This window comes from Zonotrichia albicollis, chromosome 1, assembly GCF_047830755.1.
Source record: "Zonotrichia albicollis isolate bZonAlb1 chromosome 1, bZonAlb1.hap1, whole genome shotgun sequence".
NCBI classification, from domain to species: domain Eukaryota; kingdom Metazoa; phylum Chordata; class Aves; order Passeriformes; family Passerellidae; genus Zonotrichia; species Zonotrichia albicollis.
In genome coordinates, this window is record NC_133819.1 from 153,295,964 (window position 1) to 153,315,367 (window position 19,404).

At 47.1% G+C, this 19,404-nt stretch overlaps 2 protein-coding genes across 2 annotated transcripts; both read right to left on the minus strand.

Annotated features, from left to right (window-relative positions):
* Nucleotides 1-2,726: 2,726 nt before the first annotated feature.
* On the minus strand, nt 2,727-9,062 carry LOC102069923 (lymphocyte antigen 6E). The gene is made up of 4 exons (XM_005479654.4): nt 8,869-9,062; nt 7,860-8,185; nt 4,028-4,147; nt 2,727-3,353 (listed from the first exon to the last, which is right to left on the minus strand). Exons 2-4 carry the CDS (start codon nt 7,909-7,911, stop codon nt 3,145-3,147), a joined length of 381 nt encoding a protein of 126 aa, XP_005479711.1. The 5' UTR covers nt 7,912-8,185; nt 8,869-9,062; the 3' UTR covers nt 2,727-3,144.
* A 2,477-nt stretch (nt 9,063-11,539) lies between these two features.
* LOC102070216 (lymphocyte antigen 6E-like) lies at nt 11,540-15,728 on the minus strand. The gene is made up of 3 exons (XM_005479655.2): nt 15,256-15,728; nt 12,692-12,811; nt 11,540-11,935 (listed from the first exon to the last, which is right to left on the minus strand). The coding sequence occupies exons 1-3, from the start codon at nt 15,305-15,307 to the stop codon at nt 11,727-11,729; spliced, it is 381 nt and encodes a 126-aa protein (XP_005479712.2). The 5' UTR covers nt 15,308-15,728; the 3' UTR covers nt 11,540-11,726.
* Between the last annotated feature and the right edge of the window lie 3,676 nt (nt 15,729-19,404).

The window sequence follows — 19,404 nt, forward strand, 5'->3', positions numbered from 1 at the left end:
GAGGCATCACTCAAGGATCCAGCATGGAGAGGGTGCCTGGGATCACAGCCTGGAGGAGGGCCTGGAGCAGGGACACCAAGTGAGGAGTAAATTGAGGAAGACTGGGGGGAAAAAATCCCCAAGGAAGCTGAGTCACTTCTCTGGAGTAATCTTATTATCCATACAGGAAAATTAAAGTGGATCAAATTGGAGCCATGAGTTGGCAGTGGACTCAAATTGGAGACATGGGTTGGCTCTGTGACAAGGAAGCAGCGGTCAGCTTTGGGAAAAGGGTTGGTTTTGTCCCTTTCCATGGCTTCCAGAAGATTTTCAGACTCACTGAGGGTGTTGCTTTGACCTCTTCCATCCATCCTGTCTCTTGCTTTGGCATTGAGGTGCTGTGTTGGGTCTGGGCAAATAAACAGGGAAAAGTGGGAGAAGTTTCATGTTGTGGGGAAAAAGGCAGGGGAATTATTCAAGGAGAGCAGCAGGCAGCACAGATCCTTCAGAACCAATGGTGGGAAAGCCCCAAGGGAGGGAAAAGAAGGGCCAAAGTTAAAGCACCTTTGCAGATGCCTCATTCAGGCAGGGAAGGCCTCCTTGGCTGATCCAGGTCCTGGTGCAGTGACTCAGAGCTCTGAAAAATGACTTTTATATAATCCACAGGGAGAGAGAGGCAGTTACCTCCCAGGATCAATCCCAGCTACTGGAATTGATGGGATCAATCCCATCTCCTTCCCAAATGCCCTCGAGGCATCACAGATGTCTCTGCTCATGGGGCAGCTGAATGCTGCCATGTGAGGAGTGTGCAGCCATGGGAGGCACCAGAAACCCGGGGTGATGGGAAGATTTGGAATTAGGGAGCAGCGCCCGCGTGGGAGGTGCCAATCAGGATTTCTCGGGAAGGCTGGCAGAGTCTCCTCTTACACAACAATCCAAGGGGAGGGTTCACCACAGGAGCTCTCATGTTTTTAGGACCTCCCGTGCCTCAGGGAAGTTGCTGCTCCCGCCTCCAGATAAGGGCTTTGGGACATGGGTCAGCTTTGGAGCACGTGGATGCGTTTTGTTGGGCACCAGGGAAGAACCTGTGGGGTCAGGGGGAAATAAGGCAAGAAGGAGCCTGCCAGGATGGAGCTGCTCCCTTAGGGATGGCACTTCTGGATTTCCAGGGTTGTTTATAACTTTTCCATGCAACAGCTCCAGGGGTTGCCCCACGTGCTTCCATCCCCTTTGCCATGCCAGGATCCTTCCCATCCCAAAACTGAGGTACCTGCCAAGTTCAGGCAGCTCAAGACATGACCTTAATTTTAAACCTGGCTGCCAAGGGCAGGTCTGGACTCCCAAACTTAGCAGTACAAGACCTGAGGCCGTACCAGCCCTGTCTTGGCCTTTCCCTGTGCCAGCCATTGTCCCTAAGGAATCCTGAACTTGTGGATGGCACTGGAGGAAGATTGTTCCAAATAGTTCAGTTGTCACCGTGTTAGGAGTGGGGTGTGGGGCAGAATAGGGCCAGCCAAGGTCATGGAATTGGCTTGTTTGGGGTTATTGGACCTGTCACTTGAATATCCCTAAATTTGGCAGGAAGGGATGCAGGGTGAGGAGAATAAATTGGGAAGATGGATGGAGACAGCTCAGCTGCGATAGGCAATAAAATCCGTGGGGAGAATGGGGAGACTCATGGCCAAAATCAAAGTATCCTTGGCCAATCTTGCATTTACTGAGGAGGAAACAATGAGTTGAAGCACGGAAATAGAGTTTGGATGGAAAAACCCAGAGTAAGACTGGAGGAAGAAGCCAACGAGGAAATCTGAGAGAGAAAACAATGAGGGAATGCAGAGCTGGGGTTGGACATGGATGGGAGGAAGGTGAAGAGGAAGGGATAAGGGAAGATTGGGATGAGCTGGAGCCATGAGCCCAGGTTTCCTCTGCACAGCTGTTGGAAAGAACAAAGATGTGGCTGTTCTTGAGTGTTGTTTCTCTAATCCCAGAAAATGCCAAATGGAGCTGTGCGAGGAACCTAGGGAGAGAAAACCAGCTGGGTGAGTTGCACCCAACTGGTTTCCCTGGGAGATCTCCCTCAGGATGATCCTTGTGCAGAGCTCCTTCCTCCCAGGAGAAAGTTCAGCCTCCCTGGAAGGGTCGGAGGGAGCAAAGCTCTCATTCCTATGATCATCCACAAGGAAGGTCAGAGCAGGGTAATGAGTCCCTTCAATTTTACCTTGATCAGCAAACATAAAAGGTTTATTTGCAGTGTGAATATTTTTTCACAGATGAGTCTGCAAAATTCCAGGTTTGTTTCCAGAAACCATCTGTCTTTTCCTATGATTTTCCTTTAAGCATGGTACATTTCTCCCTTTTCTAAATAATCCTAATGCTTCTAAAGGAACTTCCACTGAGAGATCTTAAATCAGTTTAAAGAAAATGCTCCATATCCCTTCCCTGCCTTGTCCCCTCTGTTTCCAAGAGAACTGAAGAGCTCCTTCCAGGCAGCTGACCCAGGAGAGGAATTGAAAGGAAGTTAAATAGAATTCATTTTATTCCAAAATGGAGTCACAAAAATGCCATTTCTGCCAGTGCAGAAAAAATAAAATCTGGGGAGAGGCTTCCTGAAGTGAATGCAGAGTAATTTTAATATATTTCAGCATTATTCCCATTCAACTTGCAGGCGAAAACGCCTCCGCTTTTATCCCAAAACATGGATACATCCAGCAGCTACACCCAGTGTGCCACACCACGCAGCCACATAATAGAATAAAATAACACTTTATTGTGCCCAGTTTCTGTTTAACAACTGGAATATTAAAGGCTTTCTCAGAGCAAAATGATACAGGGTGGAAAATGGGGAAAAAAAATATTGGCACAAGAGAATGGCGGGGATAAAATGAAAGGCGAAAAACGCACGGAGTTATAAATGCCAGGAGTAGGAGAGATGGTGGCCACATGGGGCCATTCTGCACGTGCAGGGCTTCATTTTACCCCTTTCTCTCCCAAACATCATTTTATGTTGTCATCAGAGCGTGGAAAGAGCAAAAAAAAAAAAACCTCCTGATGGGAGGTGACCTTCCAGGTGGGAGGCACAGGGCAGCATTCCCACCTGATGGATCACAGCTTGAACCATGCCATGCAAAGCCAAGCAGCTCATTTTCCCCCCCCAAAAAAAACCCCTCAAAAACCCATCCTGAGGATGCAGGCGAGACTGGCCAGGACGCCCAGGGTGAGGAGGGTGGAACTGGTTTTCACACTGTTGGCCCCACTCATGTTGCACAAGGAGCTCTCGCAGCAGCTGGTGGCGACTCCGGCTATGCCGATGTTCAGGTCAATTGTTGGGCAAAATGCAGAACATTTCTTGGTGATTCGCTGGCTCCGGTCACTGCCTGGAGTGGGAGGGAGAGAAAACAGCAGGAAAAGTTCAGGTTTTCATCTCAATTTTTTTTTTTTTTTAAGGCAGGTTTCAGTCATAGCCTGGCCGTGCAATCCCGTGGGGAATTTGTTATTCTGCCCTCGATGCCGTTGGGTTTTCCCTTGGGTTTCATCACATTCCATCATTATTTGTGTATGTGTGACCTATGGACACCCTCTCCAGGCCTTACAAATGCTTTGCTGGTTTCGGGGCCAGCCAGCTGAGGGCAAGAATTTGGGGCTTATTTGTACAATGTGAGATTGCAAGACTTTGGCACTGTGCCTTGGGATTGCTTCTTCCATAGCACCCGGCACTTTCCATTTCCACCATCTCATGGGCATAAACTTGAGCTTGGAGTTGAGACAAGGAATTTGTGCAGGGATAATAAAAAATAATTATTTTTATTCCAGCATCTCTCTGTCCTGAGAGTGTTTAATCAGCAGTATTAATTTCTGAGTTTAATCAGAAGTATTTTTACAATATGTTGCAACAGGCACGGGCCAAGTTCCCACCTTCCCAAGATTTGTTCTCTGCGTGCTAAAATCCTCATTAATTCCTCCATTGTACTGCCTGGTGGGGGGAGGATGAGTGTCAGCCCCACCTGAGCCCCACCTTGTCCTCAGGGCCTTGGGAAAGCTCCACACTCACCAGTTCCTGAGGTGGAATAGGTTGTCAGACAATACTTCTCGTGATCCGAGCATTTGGTGGTGCTGAGACAATGGATGTTGGAAGTAGCATCCTTGCACGTGAAGCAGGTCAGGGAGAAAGCTGCAAAAGAAGCACAAAAACATCCATCAGGCACCTGGGAATGTCCTCAGGAGCACAAAACTATGGGTGGATGGATGGAGGATCCATCAAGCCCAGTAGCCACAGGCAAAAAATTCCTGCATGGGTTAAACTTGGCTCCAAGGACTCTCCAGGAGCCAGATTAAGCTCAAATTGCTGCCACAGCTGTGGTTTTCTCATTTAGGAACCTTCAGGGATCTTCCCTTTGAATGTTTGGCTGACTCTTCCTTGAATCCATTAAAACAGCTGGTATCTCCACTGTGGTTTTGGGAAGAGCAGCCCAGTCTCCCACCACTTGTAGTGTGAAGCTCTTGGGTTTTCTTTCAACCTGGCCCCTCCAAGCCCCAGTTTCTGGCCACTGGATCTTGTATGGAGACACAGGACCAGGGAATCTGTGGCTGCTCCATCCCTGGAAGTGTCCAATGTCAGGCTGGATGGGGCTTGGAGCAACCTGGGATAGTGGAAGGTGTCCCTGCCCATGGCAGGGAGGTGGAACTGGATGATCTTTGAGGTCCCTTCCAACCCAAACCATTTCAGGATTCTATGATTTATTCTATGTGGGCATCAGAATGGTTCTTTCTCTCAGGTCATCCAGCAAAATCCCGGAAAAATTTGAGTTAGGATTACTGTCACTGTCTAAATTGTGTCTTACATGGGGTGTGGACATGTGCCATGCAAAACAAACCCAAACAAACAAAAACAAAAACAAACAAACAAAGACCCCAAAACAAAACAAAAATAAAACCAAATTAAAAATTAAAAGACAATATAGACAAACATTCAAATGTAGCAACTGTCCAGGACTTGCTCTGAATACCAAACACTAAAATGAAATGGTTTTTAAGATCCTTTCCAACCCAAACCTTTCTATGATTTGGGTTGATTTTCAGAGCTCTCCTGTGCCAGGAGGAAAATCATGGATCTGCAGAAGTCCAGGCTCAGCAAATGCCTGCCTTGGCTGCAGCAGATTCCTTTTCCCAGCCATCCTTGGGGAATAGCTTCCTTGCTCCACAAAACGTGCACATCTGGAACACTCAGCATCTGCAAAGTGCTTTGAGAAATCAGTGAATGAGAACAGCTGGCACTCGATGAGGCTGAAGCATCATTGAGAGCAAAGAGATCCTTGGGGAAGGATTCTTTGCATGATAAGGGGAATTTCCTCCTCATCTGTTTATCTGGCTGCAATGTCACCCTCCAGGGATTAAACTCATCCTCATTTCAAGAATATCCTTGGCTACTGGAAGTTAATGCCGCGCTAATTCTTGCAGCAGCTTTGTCCTTTAGTTTTGTCTTCCTTGCTCTTCATCTTCCTCGCTCCTCACCCAGGTTTCTTTGTGCATTTTTCAGTGATGTCCCAACCTCACCACTGCCCTCATTTGACCTTGGACAAGTCCTTCTGGCCCAAACAGGCTCCTTGAGTGTCCTGCTAGCCCAGAATTGGCTCCTTGAGTGTCCTGCTGGTGCAGATCTGGCTCCAGCTCTGCCCATGACTGCAGGATCACTGTTTTGCTTTTAGCTCTCTATTCTTCCTCTGCCTGTGTGGAAACTCTGCCTTCTTCTCCCACTCCAGCCAACATCCCCTTCTTTCCCATGGCCTTTCCTCTTGTGATCCACAGCCCTCATGTTCCCTACTCTTCCTCTGTTGTCCTTCACTGGCTGGCGCTGAGCAGAGGCCACCAGATAACTCAGATCCCACCTCCCACCATTCCCATGGTCATTCCAAAAACCTCGGACTTGGCACCCAGCTCTCTTGGACTTCATATCCAGACTTTTTCAATTTGCTTCCTGACGTGGTCGTACCCGTCTCCAGAAGCTCTATTTGTCCTACCTGGCTCTTGCCTAGTCCTGACCTTTCAGGCACAAATTTATTTTTTCAAATCTGGGACCTTCCTTTAAATTGTCCCTGTCCAAAATGTTTTGGTTTCATTCTCTTTTCTCATGCAAAATTCTCTTATATGGAATATGATACGAGATATTTCACCTCCACCCCACTGGGAACCACCCTTTCCTCACAGAAACACTCAGTTCCCAAACTGGATTTTCCAGACACAGAGCTCACTTTAATCCTTAATAAATGCAGCATCTTTAATCCAAGCCATTTCCCAGGAAAGCTTCCTGAATCAGTGCAGGAAACGGTGGAGCTGGTTCCACGCCCAAATCCTGTTTCATCCCAACCTCCCAAAGCTCCCAATTTCAGACTCCAGTTGCCCTGGGAGCCTCCTTGGCAGGAGAAGGGGGAAGCATCACTCAAGGATGGATTTTTCCACCTCTCTCTGTGCTCCAGAGACTTCTGACTCACCAATTAATCCAGAGCTCTGGGATTGGCTCCTAAACTGGCACACCCTGAAGTCAGGGAGGACAATTTTGGTCAAGCTAGAGAAAAACACTATAATTTTATTTCTTGAGGTATCTGTTGCAACAAGGGCTGAGAGGGGAAGGAAATTTTATTTCTTCCAGATGCAAACCTTGAGTTAATCCAGGCTGCCTTGGGATGTCTCCACACTCACCAAGAGCTCTGCTATAACTGAAGAGAAAACATTCCTCAAGGAATTTGCTGTCTCATTCCTTGATCTTTTAAAAAAAATGGGAGTAAAGCTGCAGGAAAAGATCCTTTTATTTGCCTTAACATCCTGAGCTTATGCACAATTCCAAGTTTCAAGTGAAATCCATCAATAGGAACATTTCCCTCCTCAAATGGAGTGGTAGCCAAAAAGATCTGTTAGTCCAGGACCAGAACGCCCAGGAATTTGCAGGTCAAATCCTACAGGGAAAAAATTCAGTTTGCAAAGAGGTAAAAGTCCCCCAAAGTGAGGAAATCAACCATTCCCCTAAAACAGAGGGATATTCCAGGCTGCACCTTCTGTTCCCTGCCTGTCTCGGAGCACGAGGTGTGGTCACTGGCAGAGTCCAGCCAGGAAAACTGAGGTGCAGCTTCCCAGTGCTCTCCCAAAAAACCCCCCAGACAATTATCAGAGTGAGAATGGGACTCTGTGTCTCCATCCCAAACCTGGGATCAGCTGGGAATCCTGGAATCATTAAGGCTGGGAAAGAACCTCCAATCCAGGTTCAGCACTAAACCCTGGCTCTGAGCACCACATGCTCGGATTTTCAGAACACTCCCATGGATGTGATCCCAACACTTCCCTGGGCAGCCTGGATGCTCGACCACCCTTTCCATGATGGATTTTTTTTTCCTAATAGATCAGACTCCATGATCTTAGTGGTCATTTAAAACCTTAGGGACTCTGTGATCAGCAAAGTTGCACCTGGAAGCAACAAGGGAAGGCTGGGAGCCAGAATTGCACCTTCTTGTGGCTCAACTGTCTCATCAATTTAGGAAATGATGGTTTGAGGTGCAACCAATTAAAAAAAAAAATTAAAAAATCAGGCTTTAGTGCCAAATCCAGAGATTTACTGCACATATTACCCTGGATATCCCTCATGGATATCCCTATTCCCATGGAGCCATCCCAGGGGCTGGGCTGGGTCTGTGGAATTGTCTGAGGTGGGAATCTCACCCCCCCACTCCTCATCACCCCTCCAGCTCCAGGTGGGGTTAAACCCCCTGTCCCCTTCCTCCTGGAATAACTCCTTCCTGACCCTCCAGCTTCACCATCCACACTGAAAAAATCCTGGAATACCAAAGCCATGCCCCAAAGTTTTGGGATGATTCCCCAATCCTTTCGGGACTCACCACTTTCCGTGCACAGGGCGACGCCGAGCACGACCAGGAGGAAAAGCTTCATCCTTTAGAGGTCTGGGAGCCTCCAAAATAAGCAGGGCTCAGGCAGGGCAGGTTTTATACCTCTGCAGTGCTTGCTTTGATCCAGAGATAATAACCAGAGGCTGCTGTGTCAGATGATGGATAATTGGGAGCAGCGTGTCCGGGCTTGTATGGAGAAGGGCGTTTTTTTGGAAATCAGGAGGGGGGTGTGTTTTCCACCTCAACTTCTCCTTTTCCTGGTTGTTTCACAACGCAGCTGCTCCAGCTGACGTTGAACTCTGCAATAGATTCTAATTCTGGAGAAGTGGGGGAAAAGCAAAACATGAAAACAAAGCAATTTTCCCTGCAAAAGAATAAGGGTTTCTTTTCCAGGTCTCAGAGCGGGCTGCATCCTCCAAGATCGTGTCCTTGCACATATGGAAATGGAGGGAATTTAAATTTAAAATTGAATTTGGGATGGGAACTTCTCCCAAATGTCTCACAGGATTGTAAAGGCAGTGAGATCAGAAGAGCAGAATCCTTCCACTGCTTTTCATAGGGGGCAAGGCATCATTTTCTGTCTCCTTTTTAAGTTCAAAATCAGAAATATTTCTGAGATATTTTTTATGAGGAGAAAATGTTATCTTATTAAAAAATAAATTCTACAGAGCAAAGGAAAATGTCCATGTCAGTTAAAAAATAGAAATTACACCCACTCCCATGGCATGGAACAAGCTGGGAATTTTTTCACAAATTCATTTAAAAAAAAAAGTCAGTGAGAAAAACACAAACTAATTAAAGCATGGAGAAGGAGGGGCTGGCTGCTCAGTGATCTCAACTCATTAAGTCTTCAGAAAAAAAAAAAATTTGGGAAATGCCAAACAGGATTATGCCATTGGATTCCCACATTGTGCTCTTTATCCCTCCTTTTTTAATTTTTTTTTTTCCTTTAAGTCACGTTTCATCCAATCTCCATTAATAAAACCAGAACCTCTCCCACCTTCTTGGGGATTGTCGTTGTTGTTCCCTCCCACTGTTGCCTTTCTGCCATCGAGTCGCAGAACAGAGGCTCAATCCCAGGAAAAGTCGAGCTGGATCCTCTCACATCGCCCTCGGAGCTGCAGGAGTTGCCCCAAATCCTCTGCCAGCGCCCTTGCTGCTCTCCATCTGCTTTATCCCCTCTCTCCTCCTCTCCAACTCACCCAGATCCCCATCTCCCGTGGAATATTTTGGGATTCTGACATGCCCCACCTCCAGCCCTCCTCCCACTGGGAAAACACGCCAGGTTTCCTGAAGTGATGTCAGTTTTTCCAACACCTCCAAGCTGGACTTATAAACACTGTCCCTCTGCAGCCCTGCATGAGTAAGGGAATTTTGGCTTTCCCAATAGGCAGAGCACAAAACTAATTTGGAGCAGGGGTGGCAATTAGCCAGAAAAGCTCCAAGGAAGGGCGAGGTTTGGCTCTGTCGGCCTCCTCGTGGCACCCAGCAGGAGGAAAACAAAGCTCCCTCCATGCCAGTGCAAAATATTGCAAAATATTTTATTTTCTCTAAGCCAGGATAGATTTAATGAGGTTTTACTGGTAAATCCATGTTTTCTGGGGCCTATCTGGAAGGCTCCAATCCCGAGGAGATGCTGTTCCATTCCAGAGCCAGCCCACGTTGGGGTTTATCTCCAGCAGCATCCCCTGACAGGTTCAGAAATAGCAGCTCAGGCACTGCTTATTTTTTTTTTCCCTTCCCTCAAAATCTCATCCATGCCAAACCCTAAAATATCTCCTGTCTCCAGCAAGCTGCTGAGATTTGGAGAGGGACAGAATGGATTTATTCAAAGCTTTATTGCAGGATTCCTGACAGATTTTCCACGAGATGCTCCTGAAATCTTCCTGCTGGTCCATATGGCCCTCTGATATTTTGTCCCTACCGGGGCCAGGTGACAGAATGAGAGGAGCCCATGAGGGCAGGAAGGACAAAAATGACACGAGGAGAACTGAGAAAAAGGAGAAGTTAAAATCCCAGTTTACAAGAATTTGGAATTCATGAAATTCAGGACGATTTTGTAAAAAGCAACAGGGGATTTAACTGGAGGTGAAAGTGGAAGGTGAGGTGGAAAGATTTATTTCCCTTGGCACAGTGGAGTGGAGGAGGAAAGGAGGAGAATGTTTTGCTTATATTGTTCTAAACCTGGTTGAAATCATCACATGAGAAGGGCAAACAATTGTTTATTTTGGGTGGAAAATGCAATTTTCATCAAACAAGTGCTGAAATGCAAAAGTAGCTGTGAAACTCAGATGTTGTTACTAAATGTGGAATTTCAAGTTGGCTGAAAGCTTTGAGAAGCATCTCAGAAACTACTGTGATTAACAAAAAGTGATTTTATGTTAAAAGTGATTTTAAAAAGTGCAAATCCCCAGGTTTCTGAGGAAATAGTCCCCTCAGAAATTCTGCAACAATTCCCCTTCAGTTATCCCACTGAAATAAATTCCAGAACATCCTTCCCAACCAGAAATTAAATCTTTATAGGATGACTAAGCCTAATCCCATTTTTACAACTTTCACCCAGCACTGTGGTTTCTCCCCATTGCATGGAAACACATGGAATTTGCAGTGCTGCTGGAGTAAGATTCCCATCAAATCCAGCACAGGATTCCCATCAAATCCAGCACAGGATTCCTCTCAAATCTGGAGCAAGATTCCCCTCAAATCCAGCACCAGATTCCCCTGAAATTCAGCACAAGATTCTGCTCAAATCCAGCACAATATTCCCCTCAAATCCAGCTCAGGATTGCTCTCAAATCCAGCACAAAATTCCCCTCAAAACCAGTACAGGATTCCTCTCAAATCTGCAGCAAGATTCCCTTCAAATCCAGCAGCAGATTCCCCTCAAATAAAACAGAGCTGGAGGCTTTTTTTCCAAGTACCACTATAAAGACCCTCCCAAAATTCAGTGCTGCACTTTTCCTCACTCTCCAGCTCCAAGATTATTTTATTTGCCTATTTTAGCTGTAGTTCTGTTCCTCCAAGAGTTGAAGGGGATCTCCATCCCATTCCCAGCATCCTCAAGCCTGGAAATGCACCAGAAACCCTGGAAAGGGACAGAGCAGAGACGTCTCCAGTCACCTCAGACACCATCACCTTTTCCAGGCTCTTCCTGCCTGTTTCCCACAGGAAAATCAGGAGCAAACACTCAGCAGCTTCTCCAAGCAGGCACAGGGGTCTCCTTTCCAGATTCCAGCAGCATTTTCCTTACCTTAAGCATCTCCAGCATCTTGGGGTGGGATCTTTACCTGTTTTAAAATCTGGAGCAACCCACCTTGCAGAGATCCCAGGAGAACTTCCCAGTGCAAATTCCTGCAGGGCCAAATTCCTGGTTGTGTCTCAGCATCCAGAAGACAATTCCCGCTGTTGTTTGCAGTGGGAACAACACAAACATCTCTGGCCTTTCCTTATCTCAGACGGATGTGGGAGACCATCCGGCTCTGTGGAGTGTCTGGAGCTGCTGGATGGAAGAAAGTTAGGAAAGGCAGCTTGGAGAAGGCTCCCAAGTGCTAAAAAGAGGAATTCTTTTTAGCAGAGCTGATTTCTCAGGCTGGCCCTGGTGCGGATGCAACAAACACACTCTAGAATAACATAAATCTTTATTTTGTCTGACAATTATCACACACGTGCTATCAAAACAGCTTTTCCTGGGGAAAAATTAGTATAAAACAACGGGAGGGAAAAATAGGTGTCATGTTGGGATCTGAAGCGACGTCTTGGAATTCAACAGGGTCGCTGCTGGAAACCTTCGGCTGAGGTTTCTCACTTGGGGAATTCCTCGTGGCTCCTCGGGTGGTCACAATCTCCTGCCAGGCCTGATCACAATCCCACCCTGAGCACACAGATCAAACTTCCCAGGATTCCCAGCAGGACCACGGCGTAGTTGATCCGGATGCTGTTGGCGCCGCTGAAGTTGCACAGGGAGGTCTTGCAGCACTTGGTGGAGTACGCGGCCATCCCGAAATTCACGTTGGTCTCGGGACAGTCTGCAGAGCATTTCTTGGTGATGCGGTGCCCCACGTCATTGCCTGGGAGGAGAAGGGGTGGGAAAGGAGAGCTGGGATTTAGGATTCTGTTGGAAGAGGCAGCCAGAGGAGAGGGTTTGCAATTTCCTTAATTTTCCACTCAGTTAAAGCTCTCAGGGGGTTTGACAGGGATGGGTGTGAATCCACAAGTCCTGGATCAAGTGTGGGACGCTGGGAAGTCCTTGACTGAAACCCACACCTGCCTAAATCTCTGATTTGGTTGCCCAGGTGGTGGCCAGCCAAAGTTTGGCCTCAAGACCTTGGAGGTCTTTCCCAACCTAAATGATTCTGTGGTTCCTGTAGGTCAGCAATTCCAATGCATTCCCAAAGCATTTTTTCAATGCATTCCAATTCCAATGAATTTTTTAAAACCAAGTTATTGGCACCCAACCCTTTTCTATTCTCCATCCCAAAACACAACATAGGCTGCTCCTGAAATTTGGGTGTTCCAGCCAGCCCTTCCACAAGGTGGTGGGGCCCTGGCACAGGTTTTCCAGGGAAACTGTGGCTCCTCCATCCCTGGAAGTGTCAAAAGCCAGGTTGGAGCAACCTGGTCTAGTGGGACTTGTCCCTGGAACAAGATGATCCTGAAGGTCCCTTCTACCTCAAAATATTCACACTCATCACATTGAGACACTTCAACCTCAAAATCATCACTTCTTTCCAACAAAACCATCTATTTCCATCAATTCCCTTTAAAAAAAGCTGCCCACCAATGTCTCTCGAAGAAAAAAATAAATCCCATTTTCTGGGACTCACCTATTCCAACAGTGCTGTACGTGGTTGTGCAGTATTTCTCATGGTCCTCACACTTGTAGGTTTTCATGCAGTTCCAGTTGGAATGTTCATTGTCACAGATGTAGCAAAACAGGGAGGAAGCTGGAAAAAAACACCCACAATACAGATTAGTGATTCCCAGCAATTCCCTCCTGGGGAAAAATGTGTCAAAAGCCTTGGAAATTACAAGAGGGAAAGTTCTGGTGTAAACAACTTTTCCCAGCAAGTGAAATAAGTTTGGGTTTGATTAATGGAGCTGAGAAAACAAATGTAGAGAGCAAATCAAGTTTTCTTTCTGGACTGGAGATTTTAAGGGGTTAAATTTAGATTTTTCAGCCTGAGCAGCATTTTTAGTCTTCCCCCAGGATCCACGTTGGCCTTGTTGAAAAACCAACCTCCAAAAGCAAAGTCCTGGCAAGAAGAGGAGGAACTGGCCCAATTCTAGAGGTCAATTTTAAATATTTTCACCCTACATCTGCAGAACCTTGGCCAGACATGAATTAATTAATTAATAATTTGCCCCGGGAGCCAAATTGAGGCACCACAGTAAAGGGAGTTCCCTGGCAGAGGCTGCCCTGGACAATGGATGGATTATTCCTATCAGCAGCTGGAACAGGGTGTTCTCCATGATAATTTTTCCTCAGTGACGAGCCAGGTCTATCTCAGAGCCAGAAAATAAGTGAGATATTATTGGGCACAACTGAAGTAAATTGAATTAAACTTCCAGGCTGGCCATTGGAACACAGATGTGCCTGCTCGTTCCCCAGAGGTGGATCCACAATTGGTGGAAATTGTTTCCCTCCTGCCCAAAATTCCAAGAAATGCTCCTCATTTTGGGGCAGCTGGGCTGCTGCCAGGAATTCCTGCTCCATTGTCACCAGCGGTGAAGAGCTCTTGGTTGAAGGAGAACAAAAATTACAAACCAGCCAGGGGTCTCCATGAGGCTGAGATTTCCCTGGTTCTGTTTTTCCTGACTTTCTCAGCCCAGGAAGGCTAATTTTTTTTTTTTTTTTTTTTTCCCACAGAACACCCCTTCCAATCCAACTTGATCTTGTTTTTAGCAAGAAAACCCCTCCCAGTGGCCCTTCAATGTTTGTTCTCAATTCAAGCTGTCATCTGAGGCTGATTCTGCCCACGACACTTGGTTAAACAATTCCAGAAGCAGTTTTAAAAGAGAACTGAAAGCCCTTTTAGTCTCTAACTATCCTGAGGAGGAGGAAAAAAGGCCTTCCCTCTGTGACCTGGGGAGCTCTGGGTGTCTCAGCACAGGACTGGCTTGCTCTGAAACCTTCCCAGATGCTTCAAGGAAAGTTGGACGGGGTTTGGAACAACCTGGGACAGTGGAAGGTGTCCCTGCCCATGGCAGGGGGTGGAACAGGATGATTTTTAAGGTCCTTTCCAATCCAAACCCTTTAATAATTTTCTGTTTCTCTGCTCTTTTCCAGTGCCAGGTGTTGCAAGCTCAGGGGCTCTCTGTAGCAGGAGGTAAAATCAGCCTTGTTGCAAACTGGATTTAAGTTCTCCCCTCCATCTCTCACTATTTCTCCACCATTTGGGAATTTTGAGCCTCCCACCTCTCCCGTGGAGTTTCTCCACTCTGATCTGGGGGCTCCTGTCCCTCTGCAGGCAAAGCAAAACCCAGACCTGGGGAGAATTATTGCAATTTACAGACCCTGGAGCTCTCCCTGATCTGCTTTTCTGCCAAATTTCCCCAACCACTTCCTGCTGCAGATGGAACCGAGTTCTCAACACATGCCTGAGAGCAACTGAAAGTGCTGATGCTCCCTAAGTGATCCAAGGAAAATCCCTTCCAGCCAGGAAGCAATAACAGCTCAAACCATTAGAGCTGCTCTAAAGCTTTTCCTGCGTCTGCCCTCCACCCTCCATTAGCTGGAGTTTTGCAAATGCAGCCAGAAACAACCTTAAAGGTGCAAATTGTGCTGGCAAATCTGTGCCCAGAGCCAAGATTTCCCAACTGGATATTCCCCCACAATTATCCAGGTACGACTGGGCCTCCTTTTTTAAAGAGGACAAGAGCAGCGAGTTGTGCATCCCATTCCAAACACACTCCCAGGCACTTAACAGCTCTTCCAATTTATGAGCAAAGAGCTCTGAGGCTTTCAAAGACCTGCCAGCAGCCTCATTACCTAATTGGAGTTGTGGGGAATAAAGTGAAATGCTGGCAGGAGATGTGGTGCCAAGAGCAGCCCGAGCTTTCGTCCACAACAGCTCCTTGAGTTTCATTCAGGAACAAAAATCAAAGCACAGGCAAAAAACCCTGAGCCCTGCTTGATTCCTGTCAGCATTTTCCAGGTCGTGTCTTCAGCTGGATATCTGAGGGTGTGAGAAACCAGAATTCATCTCCTCTGGGTCACAGAGAACCCATCCAAGAGCGAGGACTCAACCACACCAAATATTTCTGGCCATGGCTGACACCAAAAATTCCCCGCCAAGACCTCGGCAGCTGCAACAAAAGCTGCCAAACCCTCTCATCCCTCGTTTATCTCCTTGTTTTTCCTCTCCTCTGGTTCTCCCAGCCTCCTTACCTTGCTGGGCACACAGGACTGCAGCCAGCAGGGCCACCAGAAAAGCCTTCATGGTTGGTCCTCGTGCCCTCGGAGCTGGAGCAGTGTGGGAAGATGCACCCCAGGAAGGTTTTATACCAGCCCTGCCTCGTCCCTGGCTTCCTTTGATTGCAATAATTTGAGGTTTGGGCAGTGGCAGCACCCAAGGTGTGATCAGTGCTGGGTGTGTTTGTGCGTAGGGACCTATTATGAGGCTGCAGATAGCAATGTTTTTTTACCTCTCCTTCCCATCCAATCTTTTTTTTCCGAGGCCTGCCCCTGTCTGCATTGCTAATTTGTGGAGTAATTGAGCTGATCCAAACACGGGAGTCCCTTTTTTGGGCTGAGCCACAAAACCTGGAGTGAGTCAGGGCATGGCTGACACCTCACTTGCTGGCACCCTCCATCCGTTCTCTCTGCCTTGGAATGGGAGCTTTAATATCTCTGGGAAGTGGGAGAGGAGGCAAGGAAAGATTTTTGGGTTGTCCAGAGCCATTCAGAATTTCTATCTCCCTTGTACAAAATGCTTTAGGCAGGAGGAAGCAGCATTCCTTCAATCATGGAATCACAGAAAGGTTTGGGCTGAAAGGGGCCGTAAAGTTCCTCCTGTTCCACTCTCATCCCACTATTTCTCCCTGGAGATGCCACTCAGAGGCTCCAACAGCCCAGGCAGGGATCAGGGATGGGGGTTTGATGCTTTTGTTTTGTTCTCCTGTCCTCCAGAACCATCCAGGGTTTCCAGGTGACAATGTTTGTTGCTCCCTGGAGACCAGCTCCGGGCTCTGTCAGGTTTTTCCAGTCCCCCATGACCTTTCCAGTCTTTCTGGGCTCCCTCCTTCTGCTCCCACACCACCTCTTGACTCAGGGTGCAGGGGAGCCAAATGACTCAGGCTGCAGGAGAGGGACAAAGTGCATGGAGGAGTTAAAAATCTACAAATGGCAGTGAAAATGACTGAGAAATAAAAGAAATCGTCGTCAAAAAGTCTTGGCAGGGCCCTTTGGAGAGAGAAATTAGAAAGGGGGGCTCAGGGTCAAGGTTTGTAAGGTCACAAATGGTGTGGAAACAGAAGAAATGACATCCAGGTGCTCTTTGTTTTCCCCAAATTAATCACAGAATCACGGGATGCCTTGAGTTGGGAGGGACCTAAAAGGAGCAGCGAGGCCAACTCCTGCCCTGTTCAAGCAAAATCCCGGGAAGCTGGACCCATTCCCAACCCCTGTTAGGAGTTTTTTTGCTTTTAATAATTTTTTCTTTGCCCAGTTCCTCCTTTTTTTCTACAGCAGCTTCAACCATCAGTGATTCTGTCTCAGTGTCCAGAGGGTGGAGGGGGATGAGCCCCCAGTTTTCCAAGTTTTCTATTCTGTTCTCTGGTCTGACCTTGAGCAGGAATTTTGAACTATTTCATCTTTTAGTGAGGATGTGAAAGGCCCACGTGACAGATAATGCAGCAACAATATTTCAGAAATAATCTGGGGAAAAAAACCCATTCTCTTTGAGCAAGATTCTTTATAAATGCAGGCATGAAAAACATCAGGCAGGAAACGGGATCTGCTGGAGCAGGGAGGGGAAAAAAACAGGTATTAATCCACATGTTTGTTTAAAGTATAACACCAGAATTGTCTCAGTCAGCTGGAAAAATGGAAAATGAGACTTCCTTCCCTTTCATCCCATCAAAAATCCCAAAATGAAAATGAATTATCACCCCAAATCCAGCTCATCTCGAAGCCAATCGAGCAGAAAAATGCAGCTTCTCAGCGGGAAGAGGGAACAAGGCTTGAACACAGCCCACAAACAAGAAAGAAGAAAAGCTTTGGAATTAAAACAAATAAATGAGCAGTAAATAAATTAGGCTGTTAAAACAAAGTGCAGCTGAATAGAAAAAAATGTCAAGTGAGAAATGGGCTGTGGGAAGTGGGAATGTGAGAAAGCTTTTAAATAGATTGGAGAGAGGAGAGGTTAATAATAATAATAATAATAAACAAGATTAATATTTCAGACAGAAGTGGAAAGAGAGAAGCAGGGAGCCGAGAAATATTGGTGCAAAGCAAAATAATTCAAGGCAAACACACAAAGCTTGGGGGAAAATAATTAAGGACAGGCAGAGTGAGGGAAAGGAATAAGATGGGATGGGAGGGAAGTCCCTGCTGTGTGGAAAATGTACATTTTTCATATGTGCAGACCCTGTTCAGGTGCTAAAAACAGCCCTTCAAGGGGCTGGGAAGGTGCAGAATTCCAAGTTTGTCCAACTACTGGGGGCTCCTGTGTGACCTGGATGGGGAAAGCATGATCTGACCCCTATCCCTGTGTCCCCAGGGAGGCTGCCAAGGCTCTGGGAGGCATCCCAGGCTCTGGCCAGGTCCCAAATCCCAGCTATTCTTGGGCCCTCTTGGCATTGCAGTCACGCCCAGGGCCACTGCAAGGGCTCTGGGCTCCAAGCAGCACCATGACACCGGAGGGAACGGTGCCTTTGGAAGCAAAATCCAGTTTTTTTCCAAGCAAGGGGTGAAGAAATCTGGAAGAAAATCCAGGGCAAAGACAACTGAGGGAGTGGGAGTGTAAATGGTGCCAGGGGAACACGGCAGGGAGGTGTTAAAACCATTTCCCAGGGACATGAAAAAAGCAGGGTTGAGGGGAGGGCAGCAGGGTGAGGCTGGCAGCAGAAACTGGGCCAGGTGGGTGTCACCTGCTGGGCATCACCCAGTGGGTGTCACAAGGGGAATTAAACAGTTAACAGGGCCTGGAAGTTTCAGGAAAAAGAAACCTTCACCCACTTGGGGCTTGGCAGGCACAGAGGGTGTTTGTGCCAGACTTTGGGAATGCCTTGTGCAAGGCCAGGCCCTTTTGTGTAACTGGAGCCAGACAAAGCGTGGTTTCAACCCGGGATGGAGGGGATGGGATGGAGGCAGATCCAGGGATGTTTCAATGTCAACACTTCCCCCCTTTTTTCTCTCTGGAGGGTGGCTCCAGTCTCAGCTCCCCTCAATGGTGCAGGGAGGAATCTCTGCTTCAGCTCGGGCTTGTGAAGTGCAGCCAAGAGGGAAGGAGAAGGGCCATGGATAAGGCGGGAGGGTGGAGGACAGGGATGGTGCTCCCCGTGTCCCTGAGTCATGCAGATGGTGCAAGAGGTCCAGCCTGACTCCAGACAACACCAGGCTGCTCTGGTTGTTTCCTCTCCTCCTTCCTTGGAGGGTCAGGGAAGGCTGGGTTGCTTCATCTGGGCCTGCAGTGGCAGCAGGGTTTGGTGAAGAAGCAGAAGTGGGAGATTGTGGGGTTCAGAAACACGCAGAAAAGAAGGAAAAGCTGAGAGGGACATTTTGCCTTTTCCACTCAGGCCCGTTGCAGGCAGCCTGCTCTATTCCTTCCTTTCCCAAAGCACATCTGGCACAGCTGCTCTGGCAAGCTCCAAACAGCAGGACACAGCTCCTCATGTCATTCCCATGGCAAATTTTGGGAAATAGATTTGTAGGCAATTTTTACGGTTTAATAGAAGGCTTATACAGTATGTAATTCGTATGTAAACTTTAAAATAAGAAATATTGATTTAGAAATGTTATGGAATAAGATGATAAGTGTGACATTTTGTGTTGAAGTGAAGGGAGCGACCCACCTTTGTTGGTCAGCATCTGACTCCGATTGATTGATCAACTAGGCACTTTTTATAACAGTGTTAATTCACTTTATGCATATTGCAAAATCTGAGCTCCCGATAGGCTGTAGAGAAAACTTCAGCTCCTCCTTTTGTTTACAATACCTGAAGTTAGTTTACTGAAACCAAGATCAGTGTTCTCACCATGATATGAAAAGTTCTCAAAATCTTTATATCTGTTTCCCAGAACAGCCATCTGTTCCCGGAGCAGCCAAGGACAGAATATTGCCTGTTTTTGAGGAAACGGTCTGAGAATCTTGTTGTTTATATAAAAGGTGGCTGAGAACCTAATTATTTACAGAATCAAGCCTGGGAAAGGCTGCTTTTCCCTTAGCTGAATACCTTCATGGCCTCTTTTTTTAAGCCATGCTTGAACCAGGCTCTCCACAATTTTGCCTTTTCCATTTAGGCCTGTTGCAGGCAGCCTGCTCTGTTCCTCCCTTTCCCAAAGCACATCTGGCACAGCTGTTCTGGCAGGCTCCAA

Bases quoted from the DNA above. Each gene is read 5' to 3' on its own strand.
- LOC102069923 (XM_005479654.4), bottom strand. From the start codon at position 7,911: ATGAAGCTTTTCCTCCTGGTCGTGCTCGGCGTCGCCCTGTGCACGGAA. The intron at 4,148-7,859 runs GTGAGTCCCGAA...CTTCTTTTGCAG, and splicing joins CGCCCTGTGCACGGAAAGTG to CTTTCTCCCTGACCTGCTTC. The intron at 3,354-4,027 runs GTGAGTGTGGAG...CTCCCACTCCAG, and splicing joins CTATTCCACCTCAGGAACTG to GCAGTGACCGGAGCCAGCGA.
- LOC102070216 (XM_005479655.2), bottom strand. From the start codon at position 15,307: ATGAAGGCTTTTCTGGTGGCCCTGCTGGCTGCAGTCCTGTGTGCCCAG. The intron at 12,812-15,255 runs GTAAGGAGGCTG...GTTTTTTTCCAG, and splicing joins AGTCCTGTGTGCCCAGCAAG to CTTCCTCCCTGTTTTGCTAC. The intron at 11,936-12,691 runs GTGAGTCCCAGA...TTCTCCTCCCAG, and splicing joins GTACAGCACTGTTGGAATAG to GCAATGACGTGGGGCACCGC.